Source organism: Lagenorhynchus albirostris, chromosome 10 (genome assembly GCF_949774975.1).
Source record: "Lagenorhynchus albirostris chromosome 10, mLagAlb1.1, whole genome shotgun sequence".
In the NCBI taxonomy this organism is placed as follows: domain Eukaryota; kingdom Metazoa; phylum Chordata; class Mammalia; order Artiodactyla; family Delphinidae; genus Lagenorhynchus; species Lagenorhynchus albirostris.
Window position 1 is genome coordinate 47,799,137 of NC_083104.1, and position 21,871 is coordinate 47,821,007.

A 21,871-nucleotide genomic window follows, 5' to 3' on the forward strand; every position below is an offset into this window, starting at 1 on the left:
TGGTGATGGTAACCTTAACCACTTGGTTAAATTGGTGTCTTCCAGGATTCTCTACTGTACAGTTACTATTTTTCCTTTGTAATTGCTAAATATTTGGGGAGAGACTATGGAATTATGTTTCTGCTCACACTTCTACCCAATAATTTTAGCATCTATTAGTATGTCTTGCCTGCAGATTTTATTAGTGTGATAGTTAATGGTTAAATTTTTTTTTTAGTGTGGGTTTTTTCTTATTTATTTATTTATTTATTTATTTATTTAGGCTGTGTTGGGTCTTTGCTGCTGCGCGCAGGCTTTCTCTAGTCATGGCAAGCGGGGGCTACTCTTCATTGTGATGAGCGGGCTTCTCATTGCAGTGGCTTCTCTTGTTGTAAAGCACAGGCTCTAGGCATGCAGGCTTCAGTAGTTGCAGCACGTGGGCTCAGCAGTTGCAGCATGCGGGCCCTAGAGTGTGCAGGCTTCATAGTTGTGGCACGCAGGCTCAGTAGTTGTGGCGCACAGGATCTAGAGCACAGGCTCAGTAGTTGTGGCGCACAGGCTTAGCTGCTCCGTGGCATATGGGATCTTCCCAGACCAGGGATCAAACCTGTGTCCGCTGCATTGGCAGGCGGATTCTTAACCACTGTGCCACCAGGGAAGTCCCTAATGATGATTTTTAAATTCTCATTCTTTCTACATTATTAATTAGAATTCTTTCATAACAAAGAGTTGTCCCTTTTCTCCCATTTATTTATTCAGATATTTACTTATATTAGTATGGACTCATGGATATTTACTTTATTCTTTGGGTTATAATCTAATAACATTATTATTTGTTTTGTTGCTTGAGTTGTTTCTCTTTTGGCCATTGGGAGCTCTGTGTCCTTCTGACATGCCCTCTCCCCTACTCACACACACACTCTCTCTTTTTCTCTCTCTCTCTAGCACTTCCTTACTTTCTGGCACCACAAGATGCTCTACATTCATTTCCTATTTTCCCTGCCTCAACCCTGGAATCAAACAGTTTTCCAATGAGCTCTGGGTTCCTTTTTTTGGAAAATAGTACTTAGAAACCAAGATCCATAGAACAGGTGTGCTAAATGCTACTAGGGTGTCATTATTTCTCTCTCTCTAGTAGATACAGCCGAGAAATATATGCATGTGTACTAACCAACACATTCACATACATCTACATTTATTCTTGTATTTATCCAACTGTGTGTATGTGTTATCCCCCCCAACATACACACCTATATTTTTAAACCATGAATCCATATTTACACTTCCAAATACAATCTAGCACCATAGAGTGCATTCTAGCATTCCCCTTTTCCTTATATGTAACTTCTTTTTGCAACAGTGAAAAAACCTAATTCTCATTCATATTTTTTTAATTTAAAAGGTTTCATCAGGTCCAGGATCAGGATGGTGGAGTAGCTCATCAAGGACATGAAGCTCACCTCCTCCCACAAATACATCAAAAATACATCTACACGTGGAACAATTCTCACACAATATCTACTGAACACTGGCAGAAGACCTCAGACCTCTGAAAGGGCAAGAAAATCTCCACATAACCAGGTAGGACAAAAGAAAAAAGCAAAAAATAAAATAAAATAAAAAGACAGTGAGAAGGGAATTGGAATGGGACCTGCAACCCTGGGAGGGAGTTGTGAAAGAAAAAAGATTCCTGCATGCTGGGAAGTCCCCTCACCAGCGGGGAGCTCAGCCAGGAGAGCAGGGGAGCTTCAGAGCCTTGGAGGAGAATGCAGCAACTGGTTTGCAGCAGCTAGAATGGAGAGAGGGACTTCCCTGGTGGTCCAGTGGCTAAGACTCCACGCTCCCAATGCAGGGGGACCAGGTTCTATCTCTGGTCAGGGAACTAGATCCCACATGCTGCAACTAAGAGTTCACATGCTGCAACTAGAGATCCTGCATGCCGCAACTAAAAGATCCTACGCATTGCAACTAAAGATCCCGCACTGTGCAATGAAGATCCCGTGTGCTGCAACTATGACCCAACACAGCCAAATAAATAAATAAATATTTTTTTAAAAACTTAAAAAACATAAAACAAAAGCCATAAAGAAAGATAAAGAAGGACTCTATATAATGACAAAAGGATCAATACAAGAAGAGGATTTTACACTCGTCAACATATATGCACCTAATATAGGAGCACCCAAATATATAAAACAAATACTAACAGACAGGGAGAAATTGACAGGAATACAATAATAGTAGGAGACTAACACCCTACTCACATCAATGGACAGATCTAGACAGTAAATCAATAAGGCAACAGAGATCCCAAATGATACAATAGAACAGATAGACTTAATTGATATTTTCAGGACATTACATCCAAAAAAACCAGAACACACTGTCTTCAAGTGCACATGAAACATTCTCTAGGACTTACCACATACTAGGGCACAAAACTAACCTCAACAAATTTAAGAGTATAGAAATTACCTCAAGCATCTTTTCTGACCACAATGGCATGAAACTAGAAATCAACCACAGAAAAAGAAAGGAGAAAAAAACAATTACATGGGGACGGAACAACATGCTACTAAAGAACCAATGGATCAATGATGAAACCAAAGAGAAAATTTAAAAATGCCTTGAGACAAATGACAATGCAAACACAACCATACAAAATCTGTGGGATGCAGCAAAAGTGGTTCTTAGAGGGAAATGCATAGCAATATAGTTCTTCCTTCCAAAACAAGAAAAATCTCAAATAACCTAAACTACCACTTAAAAGAATTAGAAAAAGAATTAAAAAAAAAACTAAAGTCAGCAGAAGGAAGGAAATAATAAAGACCAGAGAGGAAATAAATAAAATAGAGATGAAAAAAAAACAGAAAAAATCAATAAAACTAAGAGCTGGTTCTTTGAAAGGGTAAACAAGATTGACAAACCTCTGGCCAGGCTCACCAAGAGAAAAAGAGAGAGAACACAAATAAACAAAATAACAAATGAAAAAGGAGACATAACAACTGATAGTGCAGAAATACAAAAAACTGTAAGGGAATACTATCAACAATTATATGCCAACACATTCAACAACCTAGAAGAAATGGACAAGTTTCTAGAAACATACAGCCCACCAAAACTGAATCAAGAAGAAATAGATTATTTGAACAGACTAATCACTAGAGGTGAAATAGAATCTGTAATTTAAAAATTCCCTACAAACAAAAGTGCAGGACCAGAATTCTACCAAACATACAAAGAACTCATATCAGTCCTTCTTAAACTCTTCCAAAAAAACCGAAGAGGAGGGAACACTCCCAAAGATATTCTATGAAGCCACCATCACCCTGATACCCAAACCAAAGACACCACCAAAAAAGAAAATTACAGGCCAATATCTTTGATGAATATAGATGCGAAAATTCTCAAAAAATGTTAGCAAATATTAGCAAATATTAGCAAACCAAATCCAACAACACATAAAAAAGATCATACACCATGATCAAGTGGGATTCATCACAAGCTCACAAGAATGGTTCAACATATGCAAATCAATCAATGTGATACCCACAGAAACAAAAGACAAAAACCACATTATCATCTCAATAGATGCAGAAAAAGCATTTGACAAAATACTACATCCATTCATGATAAAAACTCTTAACAAAGTGGGTAGAGAGGGAGCATATCTCAACACAATAAAAGCTATTTATGACAAACCTACAGCCAGTATAATACTCGATGGTGAAAAGCTGAAAGACTTCCCGCTAAAATCTGGAACTAGACAAGGATGCCCACTCTCGTCATTTCTATTCAACATAGTATTGGAAGTCCTTGCCACAACAATCAGACAAGAAAAAGAAATAAAAGGTATCCAAATTGACAGAGAAGAGGTAAAACTGTCATTATATGCAGATGACATGATTCTATATATAGAAAACCCTAACAACTCCACACAAAAACTACTAGAACTGATAAACAAATTCAGCAAGGTAGCAGGATACAAGATTAACTTCCAAAATATACGAACAGCTCATACAACTTAACAACAAAAAAGAACCCAATCAAAAAATGGGCAGAAGACCTAAATAGACATTTCTCCAAGTAAGAAATACAAATGGCCAAGAGGTACATGAAAAGATGCTCAACATCGCTAATTATTAGAGAAATGCAAATCAAAACTACAGTGAGGTACCACCTCACACCAGTCAGAATGGCCATCATTAAAAACTCTACAAATAACGAATGCTGGAGAGAATGTGGAGAAGAAGGAACTCTCCTACACTGCTGGAGGGAATGTAAGTTGGTACAGCCACTACTGAAAATAGTATGGAATGTTCTTGAGAAAACTAAAAATAGAATTACCAGCAATCCCACTCCTGGGCATATATCCAAACAAAACTCTAATCCAAAAAGATTTGTGCACCCCTGTGTTCACAGCAGCACTATTCACAATAGCCAAGACATGGAAATAACCTAAATGTCCATCGACAGAGGAATGGATAAAGAAGATGTGGTGTGTATATACAATGGATTATTACTCAGCCATAAAAAAAGAGCAAAATAATGCCATTTGCAGCAACGTGAGATTATCATACTAAGTGAAGTAAGCCACAAAGAGAAAGGCAAATACCATATGACATCATGTACATATGGAATCCAAATTATGACACAAATGAACCTATCTATGAAACAGAAACAGAGTTATGGACATAGAGAACAAACTTGTGGTTGCCGGGCGGGGGGAGGGGGACGGATGGAGTCAGAGATTGGGGTTAGTAGATGCAAGCTATTATATATGGAATGGATAAACAACAAGGTCCTACTGTACAGCACACAGAACTATATTCAGTATCCTATGATAAACCTTAATGGAAAAGAATATTAAAAAAAAGAATGTATATACATATGTATAACTGAATCACTTTGCTATACATCAGAAATTAACACAACGTTGTAAATAAACTATACTTCAATAAAAACAAAAATCCCCCAAATTAAAAAATAAATAGAAGTTTTCATCAGTGTCAACACAAGTTTATGAAAAAAATGATACTGTTCCCAATAAAGATGTTAAGAAAAAAATGATACTGTAACTCCTTCCCTGAAATGTGCTAATTATGTATGATTCTCTGTGCAGTGTAAGTGGCTTCTTCCAGCCATATGTACTCAGATCTTACTCATAATCATTATGCTGTGCTTTGATTAATTTTAACATTATTTTACATATACTTCACTATATATTTTTTTAAATTAAATTTATTTTTTATACAGCAGGTTTCCCTCTATATTTAACCATTTTGCATATTTAGTGACCTTACGAAACCATCTGTAAGCTGTCATTCACCACCTTATCGAAACCCCTTGGGAAGATCTCAGACAAGATGTTAGAGTAGAAGGATGTGAGTTTAGCCCTTCTTATGAAAACACCCAAATCACAAGTAACTGCTGAACAATCATTGACAAAAAAATGCTGGAACCTACCAAAAAAGATATCCTACATCTAAAGACAAAGAAGCCACAACAAGATGGCAGGAGGGATGCAATCATGATAAAATCAAATCCCATATCTGCCAGGTGGGTGACCCACAAACAAACCCTTTGAGAAGTACACACACACACACACACACACATACACACACACATACACACACACTCTTTTTTTTTTTTAGTAAAATGAGGCCCCTTTCATTTGTTCTTGATTTACCTTGCATCAGGGGCAGGCAAGGCTAAGAGGTAGACCCATATTCAAGTATTCAAGTAATTCAGTCAGTGGACCTACTATATGCCAGCACTAATAATAAAATGATAACATAAACCTAGAAATAACCCCTGCCCATGTGGGTTTCAATCTAGTGGGGAAGATAAATAAAATTGTGTCACAGGGACTTCCCTGGTGGCACAGTGGTTAAGAATCTGCCTGCCAATGCAGGGGACAAGGGTTTGAGCCCTGGTCCCGGAAGATCCCACATGCCATGGAGCAACTAAGCCCATGTGCCACAGCTACTGAGCCTGTGCTCTACAGCTCATGAACCACAACTACTGAGCCCACGTGCCACAACTACTGAAGCCCACACTCCTAGAGCCCGTGCTCTGCACCAAGAGAAGCCACCGCAATGAGAAGCCTGCACACCACAAGGAAGAGTAGCCCTGGCTCACCGCAACTAGAGAAAGCCCGTGCATGGCAACAAAGACCCAACACAGCCAAAAATAAATAAGTAAAAATTTACAAAAGAAAAAAAAGAATAGTAATTTGTGTTAATAAAGAAGCTTTTCAAAAAAAAATTGTGCCACAGAAGAGTAAAGACAGGAGGGGAAGATGGTCCTATGCAACCTAAGCTCACCTCATCTACAGGCTCCACAGTGGACACTTGCAGGTCCTAAGGAAATGGCTTTTGTATGTCCCTGGGCAGCCATCCCTTTGCCCCATTCCATGCCCAAACTGAAATTATTTCAGCTCCCTTTCTCTTGAGTCTCTGCCAACTTTTCCAACTGTCTTTGAAATGTGATGACCAGACACAGAAATCCCAAGCACACAAGTCCAAAAGAGAATACATAACTGTTGAGTTCAAGAAGTAAACAAAATGCTTTCTTTAACATTTAGCCCAAAAGCCTGACATCTTAGTCTGCTTTTGCTATGGGTGGATGAGAGTTCCTAAAGAATTATGGCTTTGCAAGTGCTCTTTAAACTGTAAAGTACAATCCATGTGTGTGTGAAGGGACTGTCATCATTAAGAATAGCTGTCTTTGCATATGGTGAGCAGAACTGGTGACTGCTAAGCTTGGTCTTGACCTGATTCCCCAGGATGGAAGGAGGCTAGCAGCAAGAGGGAAACTAGGAAAAGGAATGAGAAAGGTCTCTACATATTGCTCTTGAAGTAATCACTAGACATACTGTTAAGTGAAAAAAGCAAGGTGTGGACAGTAAGAAGGAGAAAGGGTTCAAATATATATCTACATATTTGCTTATGATTCCAAAAAGAAACAATGGAAGAACCCAAACTAATAGAAATAGTTATCTATAGAGGTAAGGAGAATTTAAGGAAGAGGGGATATAAACAGAAGTTTGAGGGAAAGTTTTTTTAAAAACAGGAAATCACAGGTAATAAATGCAGAAAGAATAACAGAATTAGAAGTCACCGTTTTATAACCCCTAATTAAAAAAAATTGATCTAGGCAACAATCATCTAATGCTACTAAAACCATTAAATAAAACATTGATAAAAACTTTATAAAGGATGAATTAGGCTCATAAAACCTGAAGCCATTCATCACCAATAATAGGAAAACCGAGTATCACGTTCTCCTGATGGGATTCAACAAGAAATATACACCACAACCAAAGAAGTATTCTTGCCAAAAAAATTTAAAAATTAAAAAAAACTTGAACATGAATCTAATCAAACCTCTACATCTGACAAGTTTATAAAATACATGGAGGATAAAGGAATATGTTTAATGTCACCAAATAAAGCAATTAGCGAGAGTCAAACTGAGACAAGAAGGCAGAGTAAAAGGACTTCAGTTCAACTCCTCTCACAAAAACACCAAAATCACAACTAACTGCTGAACAACCATCAACAAAAAAACTCAAACCTACCAAAAAAGATATTCTGCACCCAAAGACAAAGAAGCCACAACGAGATGGTAGGAGGGGCACTTTTCTGATATAATCAAATCCCATAACCACTGGGTGGGCAACCCACAAAGTGGAAAATAATTATATTGCAAAGGTTCTCCCATAGGAGTAAGAGTTCCAAGCCCCACGTCAGGCTCCCCAGACTGGGCATCTGGCATCAGGAGGAGGAGCCCCCAGAGCATTCGGCTTTGAAGGCCAGTGGGGCTTGAGTGCAGGAGCTCCACAGGATTGGGGGAAACAAAGACTCCACTCTTGGAGGGCGCACACAAGGTTTCACGTGCACTGGGACTCAGGGCAAAGCAGTAACTCCATAGGAGCCTGGGCCAGACCCACCTGTGGGTCTTGGAGGGTCTCCTGGGGAGGTGGGGGTCAGCTGTGGCTCACTGTGGAGGCAAGGACACTGGTGGCGTATGCCCCAGGGAATACCCATCAGCGTGAGCTCTCCCAGAGGTTGCCATTTTGGCACTGAGACCAGACATCACCAAACAGCCTGCACTTCTCCAGTGCTGGGACATCTCAGGCCAAACAACCAACAGGGTGGGAACACAGGCCCACCCACCAGAAGACAGGCTGCCTAAAGACATCCTGACCCCACAGCTGCTTATAAACACAAATTTTGACACGAGCCAGCCCACCAGAGGGATATGACCCAGCTCCACCCACCAGTGGGCAGGCACCAGTCCCTCCCACCAGGAAGCCTGCACAAGCACCTGGACCAACCTCACACACCAGGGGGCAGACACCAGAGGCAAGAACTATAATCCTGCAGCCTGAGGAATGGAGGCCACAAACACAGAAAGTTAGACAAAATGAAAAGACAGAGAAGTACAGCTGTTCCACTATGAGATTAGAAATCAATGACAAGAAAAAAACTAAAAAACACAAACACATGGAGGTTAAACAATGTTACTAAACAACCAACAGATCACTGAAGAAATCAAAGAGGAAATAAAGAACTACCTAGAGACCAATGAAAATGAAAACACAATGGTCCAAAGCCTATGGGATGCAGCAAAAGCACTTTTAAGAGGGAAGTTTATAGCAATACACTCTTACCTCAGGAAAGAAGAAAAATCTCAAACAAACATCCTAACGTTGTGCTTAAAGCAACTAGAGAAAGAAGAACAAGCAAAACCCAAAGTTAGGGACTTCCCTAGTGGTCCAGTGGTAAAGAAACTGCCTTCCAATGCAGAGGACACGGGTGCGATTCCTGGTTGGGGAACTAAGATCCCACATGCTGCAGGGCAACTAAGCCCGCACACCACAACTACAGAGCCCACATACCCTGGAGCCCACGCGCCACAACTAGAGAGAGAAAACCTGCATGCCACAACTAGAAAGAAGCCTGTGCGCCGCAATGAAGATCCCACGCACTGCAATGAAAGATCCCACATGCTGCAACGAAGACCCCACGTGCCACAACTAAGACCCGACACAGCCAAAAAATAATTAATTAATTAATTAAAATTTTAAAAATAAAAACCAAAGTTAGTTGAAGGAAAGAAATCATAAAGATCAGAGCAGAAATAAATGAAATAGAGATGAAGAGAACAATAGAAAAGATCAATGAAACAAAAAAGTCAGTTCTTTGAAAAGATAAACAAAATTGATAAACCTTTAACCAGACTCATCAAGAAAAAAAGGGAGAGGGCTCAAATCAATAAAATCAGAAATGAAGAAGAAGTGACAATGGACACCACAGAAACACAAAGGATCATAAGAGACTACTACAAGCAACTATATGCCAATAAAATAGACAACCTAGAAGAAATGGACAATTTCTTAGAAAGGTACAACCTTCTAAGACTGAACCAGGAAGAAATAGAAAATATGAACAGACAAATCACAATTACTGAAATTGAAGCTGTAGTTTAAAAACTTCCAACAAACAAAAAAGTCCAGGACCAGAAGGCTTCACAGGAGAATTCTATCAAACATTTAAAGACTTAACATCTGTCCTTCTGAAACTCTTCCAAAAAATTGCAGAGGAAGGAATACTCCTAAACTCATTCTATGAGGCCACCATCACCCTGATACTAAAACCAGACAAAGATACTACAAAAAAAGAAAATTACAGGCCAAAATCACTGATGAACATGGATGCAAAAATTATCAACAAAATACTAGCAAACCAAATCCAACAATACATTAAAAGGATCATACATCATGATCAAGTGGGATTTATCCCAGGGATGCAAGGATTTTTCAATACCCACAAATCAGTCAGTGTGATATACCACATCAACAAATTGAAGAATAAAAACCATATGATCATCACAATAGATGCAGAAAAAGCTTCTGACAAAATTCAACACTCATTTATGATAAAGACTTTTCAGAAAGTGGGCATAGAGGGAACTCACCTCAACATAAAAAAGGCCATATGACAAACCCACAGCTAACATCATACTCAACGTCGGAAAACTGAAAGCATTTCCTCTAAGATCAGGAAAAAGACAAGGAGGTCCATTCTCACCACCATTATTCAACATAGTTTTAGAAGTCCTAGCCATGGCAATCAGAGAAGAAAAAGAAATAAAAGGAATCCAAATTGGCAAAGAAGTAGAACTGTCACTGTTTGCAGATGACATGATACGATACACAGAAGAGCCTAAAGATGCTACCAGGAAACTACTACAGCTCATCAGTGAATTCGGTAAGGTTGCAGGAAACAAAATTATTACACAGAAATCTCTTGCATTGCTATACACTAACAACAAAAGATCAGAAAGAGAAATTAAGGAAACAATCCCATTTACCATCACATCAAAAAGAATAAAATACCTAGGAATAAACATGCCTAAGGAGGCAAAAGACCTGTACTCTGAAAACTATAGGACACTGATGAAAGAAATTGCAGATGACACAAACAGATGGAAAGATACACCATGTTCTTTGATTGGAAGAATCGATATTGTCAAAATGACTATACTACCTAAGGCAATCTACAGATTCGATGCAATCCTTATTAAATTACCAGTGGCATTTTTCACAGAATTAGAACAAAAAACTTTACAATTTGTATGGAGACACAAAAGACCCTGAATAGCCAAAGCAATCCTGAAAAAGAAAAACAGATCTGGAGGAATCAGACTCCCTGACTTCAGACTATACTACAAAGCTACAGTAATCAAAACAGTTTGGTATTGGCACAAAAACAGAAATATAGATCAATGAACAGGACAGAAAGCCCAGAAATAAACCCACACACCTATGGTCAATTACTCTATGACAAGGGAGGCAAGAACATACAGTGGAGAAAGGACAGTCTTTTCAATAAATGGTGCTGGGAAAAATGGACAGCTACAGGTAAAAAATGAAATTAGAACACTCTCTAACACCATACACAAAAATAAACTCAAAATGGATTAAAGACCTAAATGTAAGGCCTGACACTATAAAACTCTTAGAGGAAAACACAGGCAGGACACTCTTTGACATGAATTGCAGCAATATCTTTTTCAATCCACCTCCTAGAGTAATGGAAATAAAAACAAAAATAAACAAGTGGGATCTAATTAAACTTAAAAGCTTCTGCACAGCAAAGGAAACCATAAACAAAACAAAAAGACAACCCACAGAATGGGAGAAAATATTTGCAAATGATGAGACCGACAAGGGATTAATCTCCAAAATATACAAACAGCTCATGCAGCTCAACATAAAAAAAAAACCAACCAAATAAAAAAATGGGCAGAAGATCTAAATAGACATTTCTCCAAAGAAGACATATAGATGGCCAAAAAGCACATGAAAAGATGTTCAACATCACTAATTATTAGAGAAATGCAAATCGAAACTACAATCAGTCAGAATGGACTTCATCAAAAACTCTATAAACAATAAAAGCTGGAGAGGGTGCGGAGAAAAGGGAACCCTCCTACACTGTTGGTGGGAATGTAAATTGGTAATATCATTATGGAGAATAGTATCGAGGTTCCTTAAAACTAAATAGAACTACCATATAATCCACCAATCCTGCTGCTGGGTATATATCCGGAGAAAACCATAATTCGAAAAGATATATGCACCCTAATGTTCACTGCAGCACTATTTACAATAGCGAAGACATGAAAGCAACCTAAATGTCCATCAACAGATGAATGGATAAAGAAGATATGGTACCTATATAGAATGAAATATGACTCAGCCATAAAAAAGAATGAAAGAATGCCATTTGCAGCAATGTGGATGGACCTAAAGTTTATCATACTAAGTGAAGTAAGTCAGACAGAGAAAGACAAATATCATATGGTATCACTTACAGGTGGATTCTAAAAAAATTGATACAAATGAACTTATATAAAAACAGAAACAGACTCACAGACTTCGAAAACAAACTTACGGTTATCAAAGGGAAAAGGTGGGAGGAGGGGTAAATTAGGAGTTTGGGATATAACATATACACATTACTACATATAAAACAGATAATCAACAAGGACCTACTGTATAACACAGGGGACTCTACTCAGTATTCTGTAATAACCTATATGGGAAAAGAATCTGACAAAGAATGTATATATGTATACGTATAACTGAATCACTTTGCTGTACACCTGAAACTGACACAACATTGTAAATCGACTGTACTCTAATATAAAATAAAAATTAAACTAAAAAAACAAAAAATAAAGCAATTAGCCAAATCCAGAATATAAGAAATTACAGTTTCTTCTACAAATAAATGGCATTTTTAAAAAGAAAAGGCTGGAGCAGCAATTATAAACTAAGGGAGAAATAAGAGATACTTTAACCAAATGCAATGTTTGAATTCTGACTCAAAGAAACCAATTATAAATTGACTTTTTAAAAAAAATAAATAGCTAAAAATCAGATGTGGATGTATATTGGTTGATATTAAGGAATCACTGTTAATATTGCTGGGTATGATGATGGTTATTCTTTAACAGTCCTTATCTGTTAGAGATACTCACTTAAGTATTAACTGAAGAATGACATGCTATCGAAGCTTTTCCTTAAAATACTCCAGTGAATGCATGCGCACACAGACACACATACATGAAGTTGTGAGGATAACAGACGAAACCAGATTTGCAGAATGTAGGTAACTGTTGAAGCTGGGTGATGGGCACATCAGCGTTCTTTACAGTCTTTTCCCTAGTTTTGTGTATGGCCTCTGTGTGTGTGTGTGTGTGTGTGTGTGTGTGTGTGTGTGTGTGTGTGTGTATGGTTTTAAAATTTCACAGCAAAGACTTTTTAAAAATAAGGAAGCAGGGTGGGATGTGTAAAGAAACCAGAGTCCTACCTCATAAACTTGTCCAATTTCATAATCTGTGAAAAATGCGATTGAGGGCTTAGCTAGAAACACTGGAGTATCAGCACAACTGTGGGAGGACAAGAAAGGGTGAGAAAGGCTGTTAGTTTCATCCATGTGACTGATTCATGGAAAAGAAATACATCCGAGCCATCAAAGAGATAGGCAATGTGTCATCTGTTGGCTTTTGCTGTTGTTAAAGCAGGTCACAAAAGAGCTTTACAGCAAGATCAAATCTTTGTGAAAACACATATATCTACATATTTCCTTTTCAATATGCAGAGGAAAAACTCTGGAAGCTTAAACACCAATACGTTAATTGGGTTTTTAATATAGGTGCTAGTTTTCTTGGCAAATCTTTTCTGATTTTTCTTAATAAAAAGATATTTAATAAAGAAACATTAATCGTTTTAAGTCCATTAGAATTATGAACCAGTGAAGCAACTCATTCCCTTCGTACGGACAATTATTGAAATATAGCCAAAGGCATTCTCTTAAAGAAACATCACAATTTATAATAATTACTTGTCATTACACAGATTTTAAACATTTTTATTATCCAAGACACATGAATTTAATGTAAGGAGCACATGGCTATAGAAATGTCTCCCATTTGATCCAGACCATTCAGATATAAACAAGGGCCAACACTAATCCCTATTCCTCAAGACTGGCAGGTCAGAAGAGCACAACCCAGGACTCTGGGGGTGTCCAAAGGCCACGCCGGAAGGCAGCCCCGAAGCCCTGCTCTATTCGGACACTGACACCCCGCCCCCAAACGTCTAGGATCCTCCAGAAGCCAAAGCAGACTCAGGACCTTCTGAGTTTTCCTCTGCAGGGTCAGATTTTCTGAGAATACGAGTCAGGAAAAAACACACCTCTCTTCCAGCTCTCCATCCTGGAATTCTCCTATCAGTGCTGACTTCTTGGGAGGAAAGAGAAGAGACGTGCCTCCAAACGGAGTGTTAGGAGGGAAAAAGCGAGGGTTTTTCAGGAAGCGGTTCCGACTCTCCATCCTGGCGAGCAGAAGCCGCTCCAGCTGCCTCTGGGGCACACGTAAATGGTTCATCCAGTTTTTATTCTTCGGTGAACCTGTTTTCTTTGAAACACGAGAAAAGGATAGCGTCAACGACAAGCGGGGGGGCTGTGTGTGTTGATATCTTGCCGACTTCATGATCCACAGGTGGCCAAAGACACCCTCCTCTCTATTTTGCTGTGGCTTCATCACAATGTCGTGTGTCACCAGGAGCCCCTTCCCCCTTGTCATCGCCCTGCCTCACCGCCCACACACTCACAGGCTTCAGCACTCACCTCGGCAGTTGCTCTGGATCTGAGTTTGCCCTTAAAAGATGAGTCCCATGTCAGGCTGTCCATGGTGTAGTCTGTCTCCTCTTCAGACTGAGAGGGCATCTTCCTGCAGGCAAGCTTCTTGGTCAGCTCTATCTTTGGGACAGAACGTTTCTCAAAACTAAATGTCAGTTTTGAATATCCAGGGACAAAGGCACCTGTAGCACCAGGAAAAAAAATAAGTTATTATACCAAGGTGACGAGGTGGACGCTTCCAAGATGACTTAATGAAACCACCAAAGGCACAGTTAGCTTGGTATTCTTTTCCCCCTAAATGTTCATATTTCCTACCCCAGATGTAATTGCCCTGCAGTGTATCAATTACTCCTGGAACTTACTCTGCATCCTCGAGACTTAGGACTAGAGTGTTCATGTATTTGTTCAGTTGCCAAACATGGTCAAGAACATGAGTGGACCGTTGTCACGCACACGCATGTACATGTACATCATACGTGAACATGCTTTTTAAAAGGTTCACATGACAAATCAAAGTTTGTATTAGCTTTTTAATACCTATAAGATCATCTCCAAAAGGTTAAATGAGAACATTCAATATTGCTAGCAGGAATGCAATGAAACTGGTACCATCACATTTCCTAGCACAGTGCCAGGTAAATCCTCAATACATGTTAAATCCATCCTTACTGAGCTGCCTAAGATACTGAGTGTCCAGCCAACTTTAAAATACTAAGTGGCTTGGGACTTCCCTGGCGGTCCAGTGGTTGCGACCCCATGCTTCCACTGCAGGGGGCACGGGTTCCATCCCTGGTCGGGGAACTAAGATCCCGCATGCCGCGCAGTGCGGCCAAAAATGATAATAAAAATAAAATAAAACAAAATAAAATACTAAGTGGTCGAGTACCCCATGGCACTTGGTTCTGCTACCTCTTTCTGGCCTCACTTCTCGGCATGGCCCAGGCCGTCAGTGCAACTCTTTCCTCGTCAGCACCCTCAATTCTCTGGATCCCAGTCCTTGCAACCCAAATGCCTTCTCAGCTCCGGTCCCCCAGAGGTCATCAGAGTCCCACTGACTGGGGCTGCTGACAAGCTCGTCTTTGGAGCCTGGCACCGCTAGGCCGCCATCCCGATGTTTGGCCGTAGGATCTACATGGCGGCTCTTCTGAAATTCTACCTTGCTGCTTAAGCCCACAACACAGCCTCCCACTCCACTCATTTTCAGAAGATCTTGCCTCTACAGCACAGAAAACTGGCCTAGTATCACACACACACATCCTTCTCCGCCTCCCTACCCAAACTTCCCTCCACACTCAAAGTTGCTCTTGGCCTGTAAGGGGTATGCAGAACCCCTAGGTCCGTGTTCTGACTCCATCAGAAACTTGCTCCCTGGCTCATATGTCTTCAGACCCTCCCTGTCTTGGTTCATTCAACTCCATTTCTAAACATTTTCACATCTTGTTGTTGGGCAATGGACTAGAGAGTCAGATTCCTCATTGAGGAGCTGAGACTTTTATCTTGTACATGTTAGGGAGCTAGTGAGGAAGTGGCACGCTCAGAGCTGACCCTCCCAAGAGCCACTACCAAATTCAAGAAAAGTGGAAAAAAACATCTATGAACAAGTAAATAGCAGCGAAGGTGGCTGGTGTGGTCCCACTACTACAGAATTTCTCTGGAATGGTATCAGAGGCTCGAAGAGAGCACAAAGAGAGCACAGAGGCATTACCTTTAGGTGCAGAGCAAAAGGGCACTGTATCGCTGTAGTAATCATTCGGGCAGATCAAATGATGCTTCTGTAGCAACTCGTTGTCCACACACCACCTGAAGATGGTCTTCACTACACAGAAGAGAATGAGAAAAGGTGTTTCAAGGCACACTGATGTCAAAGAAACTACACCCAAACTTTCTTCATCCTCCAAGCCTAAACCACCTAACAAAATTCTTAGAACCTGTGGTCATTTTGAGATTTAAGAAACTAACCAGCAAGTATTTAAGTTGGCCACTTAAAAGAGGCCAACCATTGGGCAAGGCTGTGTGGTGGTATGATTTGAGCTAAAATACAGTTACTTGCAGAGAGGTCTATAACAAAACAGAGTTAGGAGAAACAGGGTAGATTGATGAGTGGCCCCAATTCTTCACTCTTCTCTGTATCCACGCCCCCTGCCATGTGAGTGTTTAGTTCCTGCTACTAGGGACAGAGCCCACTTCTTCACCCTTGACTTTGGCCATGTGATGTGCTTTGACCATGAAAGGCTGGCAGGATTTTGAAAGGTGCTCATGCAGCTGAGCCTTCCCTCTTGTGCCTTTACCATCATCCTGAGAAGAGCTCCTGCCCCTTCATCCTGGACCCCAGCAGGAGTCCACGTGGAGCAGACCTGAGCCCAACCTGCAGCAGGGAGCCAAGTTCAGCTGGACCCACAGCTGGACGCTGATCTAGCCAGCCAAGCCCAGCTAGATCAGCCAACCCCCAAACGACTGGCAGACACATGAGAGGAAATCTCATTTAATAGAGTGGGAAGTTGATATTATCTATGGTTGATGAGCCAGGAAACAGTAGAAAAGATGTGTTATCTAGAGGTTTCCGGAAGAATTAGAGCTAAAAATGGCCATTTCTGACAAGTGGACTGAAGTTGGGAGAGGTGAGGTGGAGGATTTTTCAATAGACATTTTTAGAGCAGTGGTAGGTTTGCAGCAAAATTGAGGGGAAGGTACAGAGATTTCCCAAATACCCACTTCCCCCCACCACATGCAGAGCCTCCCCCATTATCAACGTCCCCCATGGATGGTACATTTGTTACAACTGATGATCCTACACTGACACATCATTGTCACATGAAGCCCGCAGTTTACATTAGGGTTCACTCTTGGTGTTGTGAAGTCTATGGGTTTGCACAAATGTGTAATGACATACGTAGGTGGGGGCTTTTTTATATTTCATTAGAAACAATTTGATTTTTTTTAAACCATGTACACGACTACTTTGATAAAAATTAAGGAGTAAACAGGGTGAATGGAAGACTTGAAAGTTTTCAAACTTTACTGCTTGCTCCATTAACCAACATGGTGCCTTTAAATGGCCTTTCCCTCCGGAGGTTCCCTATAACCAAAGGTACAGGTGAGACAAGTGAAGAGCACGTGTTTCTCCCATCAAATATGTTAATTTAAGAACTTTGAGATTTGGCCTATTACTGTAATAGTCAAGTTTCGACAAGGAAAACAGGAATTACTCTATGTATACCGTATACAAAGGGGTTAAGGGAATTCCCTGGCAGTCCAGTGGTTAGGGCTCTGTGCTTTCACTGCCGAGGACACAGGTTCAATCCCTGGTTGGGAAACTGAGATCCCACAAGTCACGCAGCACGGCCAAAAAAGGGCGGGAGGGCACTTGTTGAACGCAGAGGATTACAAAGTGGGAGAGAGGTCAGGGAATTCATCATTAACAACTTCAGCCAGCAGCACTGAAGCAGGGGGCTCTCAGGACGTGATCTGGACTCTGCTCTGAAACTCACAGCTGCTCGGTCATCTGCCTGCTACTGCTTCTGAAGAACAGAGGCCTCCCCTTCCAAAACTCACCAAGAGCCTCTCATCAGTGACCGATCCCGGAACCACAGGTAAAAGGTCCATTCTGGGAACGTGTGGATCCCTGCAATACAGAGACCTCACCAGGGAGTGACAGCAATGCCAACTGACACAGTCCAGCCCAGTTCCCAAGTACTTTGGTGATGGCCTATTTGAAATATTAAAAGATAAAATAAAGCTTCCAGATAAAGGGCAAAGGCCATGCTGCAAGGAGATGTATCCTCTGTCTTCGGACACCATTACTCCCACGGTCCTACCCCAGGGTGTGGGCAGTTCGGTGTTGTGTCTGGGGGAGGGAGCGGCAGTTTCTTATCAGGTCTTTGGGAAGTTTCTCTCCACGTCAGGCCTGGTCCATGGACCAGGTGAGCTTTGGGCACCCTGAACTGGCCTTGTGACCATCTCCTTCCACTTGGGAAGGGTGGGCTTCCTACATGGACCCTGCTCCTGAGCACGGCTCTGCCAGGGGTTGGCTGCTCCATTCCCCAAAAGATAATACAGATAAGATAGCAGCAAGGCTGGGACTTCCCTGGTGGTTCAGTGGTAAAGAATCCGCCTTCCAACGTAGGGGACTCGGGTTCGATCCCTGGTCAGGGAACTAAGATCCCACATGCCATGGGGCAACTAGGCCTGTGCGCACGCCACAACTGGAGAGAAGAACTAGAGAGAAGCCCGCATGCCACAGTGAAAGATCCTGCATGCCGCAACTAAGACCCTATGTGGCCAAAAATAAAAAATAAATAAGATAGCAGCAAGGGAAGGGAACAAAAGCACAGGACGTTCTGCTGAATTCTGATCTTTCTCCCCCTGTCTGGAGAATTTACGCATGTTTTCCACCATGTGACGTTTGTATCAGCAAACAGAGAAAGTCTGCTTCTGTGCCTCAAATAACAAATATTTCAGGGGAATGTCCTTACCATCAATCATCCAAGTTATAAAAGGTGTTCTTGGGTCACCTCGCCCTGCCCTGAGAAGCAGAGACCAGAGGGGTGTCCAGGGAACTGGATTAAGGTCTCTACTTCTGCTACTTTTGAAATCAAAAAGAGAAACATTGCCAGCAGAAGGCTGAGAAACCAGGGCAGATAATGTCTGATTACAACTTAGTATTATCTTGGGTAAAAACATAAAATGAAGGTCACTGGGAAACTCTCCTGGCTGATGTTCATTTCACAGTTCTCAATGTTTTATTCCACTTTCATTAAAAATAAACAAAGAAGGGCTTCCCTTGTGGCACAGTGGTTGAGAATCTGCCTGCCGATGCAGGGGACACGGGTTCGAGCCCTGGTCCGGGAAGATCCCACATGCCGCAGAGCAACTGGGCCCATGAACCACAATTACTGAGCCTGGGTGTCTGGAGCCTGTGCTCCACAACGGGAGAGGCCGCGATAGTGAGAGGCCCGCGCACTGCGATGAAGAGTGGCCCCTGCTTGCCACAACTAGAGAAAGCCCTCGCACAGAAACAAAGACCCAACACAGCCAAAAATAAATAAATTTAATAATAAACAAATAAATAATTACTTAATCTCCCCTGATCTTTAGCCAAAAGAATCCTACCAAAGACAGGGACAGTATCAGACTCCAAGGACTCAGTGGATGTCAGGCAATCAATAAATCTTCCTGAGAATCTGCTACCAATAATCTCTGCCTAAATCCACGACTGAGGGAGGGGGCCTGGCGGCTACACGACTCTGCTGCAGAGAAGGGGCAACAGGAGGAGATATGGATTCTACACTGAGTGTTCACTGTCTAATGGGGCTGAGCCTCAGAGCGGGCAGACCTGACATGGCATGGGGCCTCACACTCAGAGCCACACCCGAGGGGAAGTCAGCTACACCCGTGTGACACTGTGCCTGGACAATAGGCCTTCCTCCTCCTCTTGAGAGAAGAAAGAGATGGGCTTTGACAGCAGATACAACTTCAAATCTGGGTCCCAGCCCTTCTGAGCTGTAGGAATTTAGGGAAGTTACTTGAGCTCCTCTCTCAGCTCCTATACCTGTAAAATGGAGAGAAAACCTACCTCGCAGGGTTGTTGGAAGGATTCAGTGGAATAACATATGCAAAGCATCTTACCCATCCTCTGGTCCTCAGCAGGACCCCATGAGTGTAATGCTTTCCGAAGCCACTATATCTTCCACTTCTCCCTCCCTCCAGGCCACAGATATGTCAGGTCTCCCAACCCTAAAAGCACTGTCCCTACGAACCTGGAAAATGATGATTTTCAGGGATGTAGGAGGATAAATCAAAGACTTTGGCGGGGGCGGGGCGGAATAAAGGAACCAGGGCTTCTTAGAGAAACGGCTGATTCCAGGTCTGGGGCAATAAATACACAAGATGAACCTGGAACATCTGACCATTCCAGAAAGTAAGGAAGTTATCACAGACAACAAATGTTGTGTCAAAAGAGTCAGGTGTCAACTTGAAAATGTTCCAATTGGCCAAAGATGGGACAGTTCGAGCATCAATAAGAATAAATACAGGGCTTCCCTGGTGGCGCAGTGGTTGAGAGTCCGCCTGCCGATGCAGGGGACACGGGTTCGTGCCCCGGTCTGGGAAGATCCCACATGCCGCGGAATGACTAGGCCCGTGAGCCATAGCCGCTAAGCCTGCGCGTCCGGAGCCTGTGCTCCGCAACGGGAGAGGCCACAACAGTGAGAGGCCCGCGTACCAAAAAAAAAAAAAAAAAAAAAAGAATAAATATAATTGTAGTTATGAAACCTATGAGGTCATAATGATACTAAAAACCGACTAACCAAACCTCATTAGTCATCGTTGGCAGATGTTAGGGAAACCAACTCATTATTTTAAAAACTGTCAGATAAGGGGAAAGAATTAATTCTGCTCCTATCTTGGAGTAATCAAAGTAGATACTGAAGAGTTTCTCTTTATAGAAATATTTCAGTATCATTAGCATTTCACTGTAATTTATAACCCCTAATGAAACAACAGATCTGGGCAAAGACTGGCAATACCACGAAAACAGAGACATCATGTACCTCCTGAAGGGAGTACACAGCACCATCTATGAACTGGTCTTTCCCCTTCTGCCCCCCAAATTGAACTTAAACCTCAAAATGTCTCTACAACTAACTACTGACTTGCAAGGAATACAGGGATCATAAGAACAGGTTAAATGACACCACAATGTTGAAATCAGCAAAATCCAGACTATGGACAAGTGTACAGGAAAAATGACCCAATTTCTTTAACAAATAAATTAAGAAAGCACTGCCAGAGAGATGGTTGACTTAGAAAAGAGTTTTCAGTGAGTGCTGATGGAGCTTTGATGAGGAAAAAAGATATTGGTCAAATGTGAGAATACCTCTCCACAAAGCAGTAATCAATTATCATCCGACATGGTGAATTTAATGTGGAGACACCAACCTGACCAGGTAATCAAGGCTAGCATCACCCGGGCCTCCTGACGTGCTGCGGTGAGAGGAGCACAGCGTCATTTGCATGGTGCTGCTGCCAAGCGCGAGCCTGCATGTGGTCATGGGGCAACATTACAGCCACGCCACAGAGGGGGAGGCCTGTCAAGAGAGAGGATCCTGGGAAGACGGGGAGTAAAGCGCCAGGACACTGTCTCCCCACCTAGGTGAAAGGTGCACTGGCAGAATCAGTCTAACGGAACTGTTTTGTAACCATGGCATCTATTCAAGACTTGTAACTTCCAGGGGAAGGCTTGGACAGGAAATTGCAGTGGACTTCAGCTCTTAGGATGGTAGCAGCTACCCACCCCTCACTCCCAGTCCCAGGGCAGGCATCTGTGCATGTGTTTCTGGGGCATCCTGCACAGTCTGTGAGAGTCTGGGTGAGCCAAAAGTACCCTGTCCTCCAAATACCTGGGATTTGTGCTCTGACGGCCGATGACTGCTTCTGACCACAGAGGTGTAGGCAAAAAGGCACCTCCCCCCATTGTGTCAAGCCCCTTCTCTTCCAGCTGAAGTGACTTCCAGGGAATTTTGTTTGTTTGTTTATTCAAGTATAGTTGACTTATAATATTAGTTTCAGGTGTACAACATAGTGTTGCGATATTTTTATACATTACAAAATGATCACCACTCTGGTACTTTGTTACAGCATCCTGGACTGGTTAAGACAGGGAGTTAACACGAGGG

General features: G+C 41.7%; 1 protein-coding gene across 16 annotated transcripts in view; it reads right to left on the reverse strand.

Moving 5' to 3' along the window:
- Positions 1–21,871, reverse strand: part of DLEC1 (DLEC1 cilia and flagella associated protein) — a 106,556-nt gene that overhangs the window by 55,465 nt on the left and 29,220 nt on the right. For all 16 annotated transcript variants that reach the window (XR_009542883.1, XR_009542882.1, XR_009542881.1 and 13 more), the window contains 4 exons: positions 15,904–16,014; positions 14,187–14,380; positions 13,754–13,974; positions 12,867–12,945 (listed from right to left, as the gene is read on the reverse strand). Coding sequence is in view for 12 of the 16 variants with exons in the window: in XM_060162335.1 (XP_060018318.1) it covers positions 12,867–12,945; positions 13,754–13,974; positions 14,187–14,380; positions 15,904–16,014 (605 nt within the window). In the remaining 4 variants the exon portion in view is untranslated. The remainder of the gene's footprint in view (positions 1–12,866; positions 12,946–13,753; positions 13,975–14,186; positions 14,381–15,903; positions 16,015–21,871) is intronic.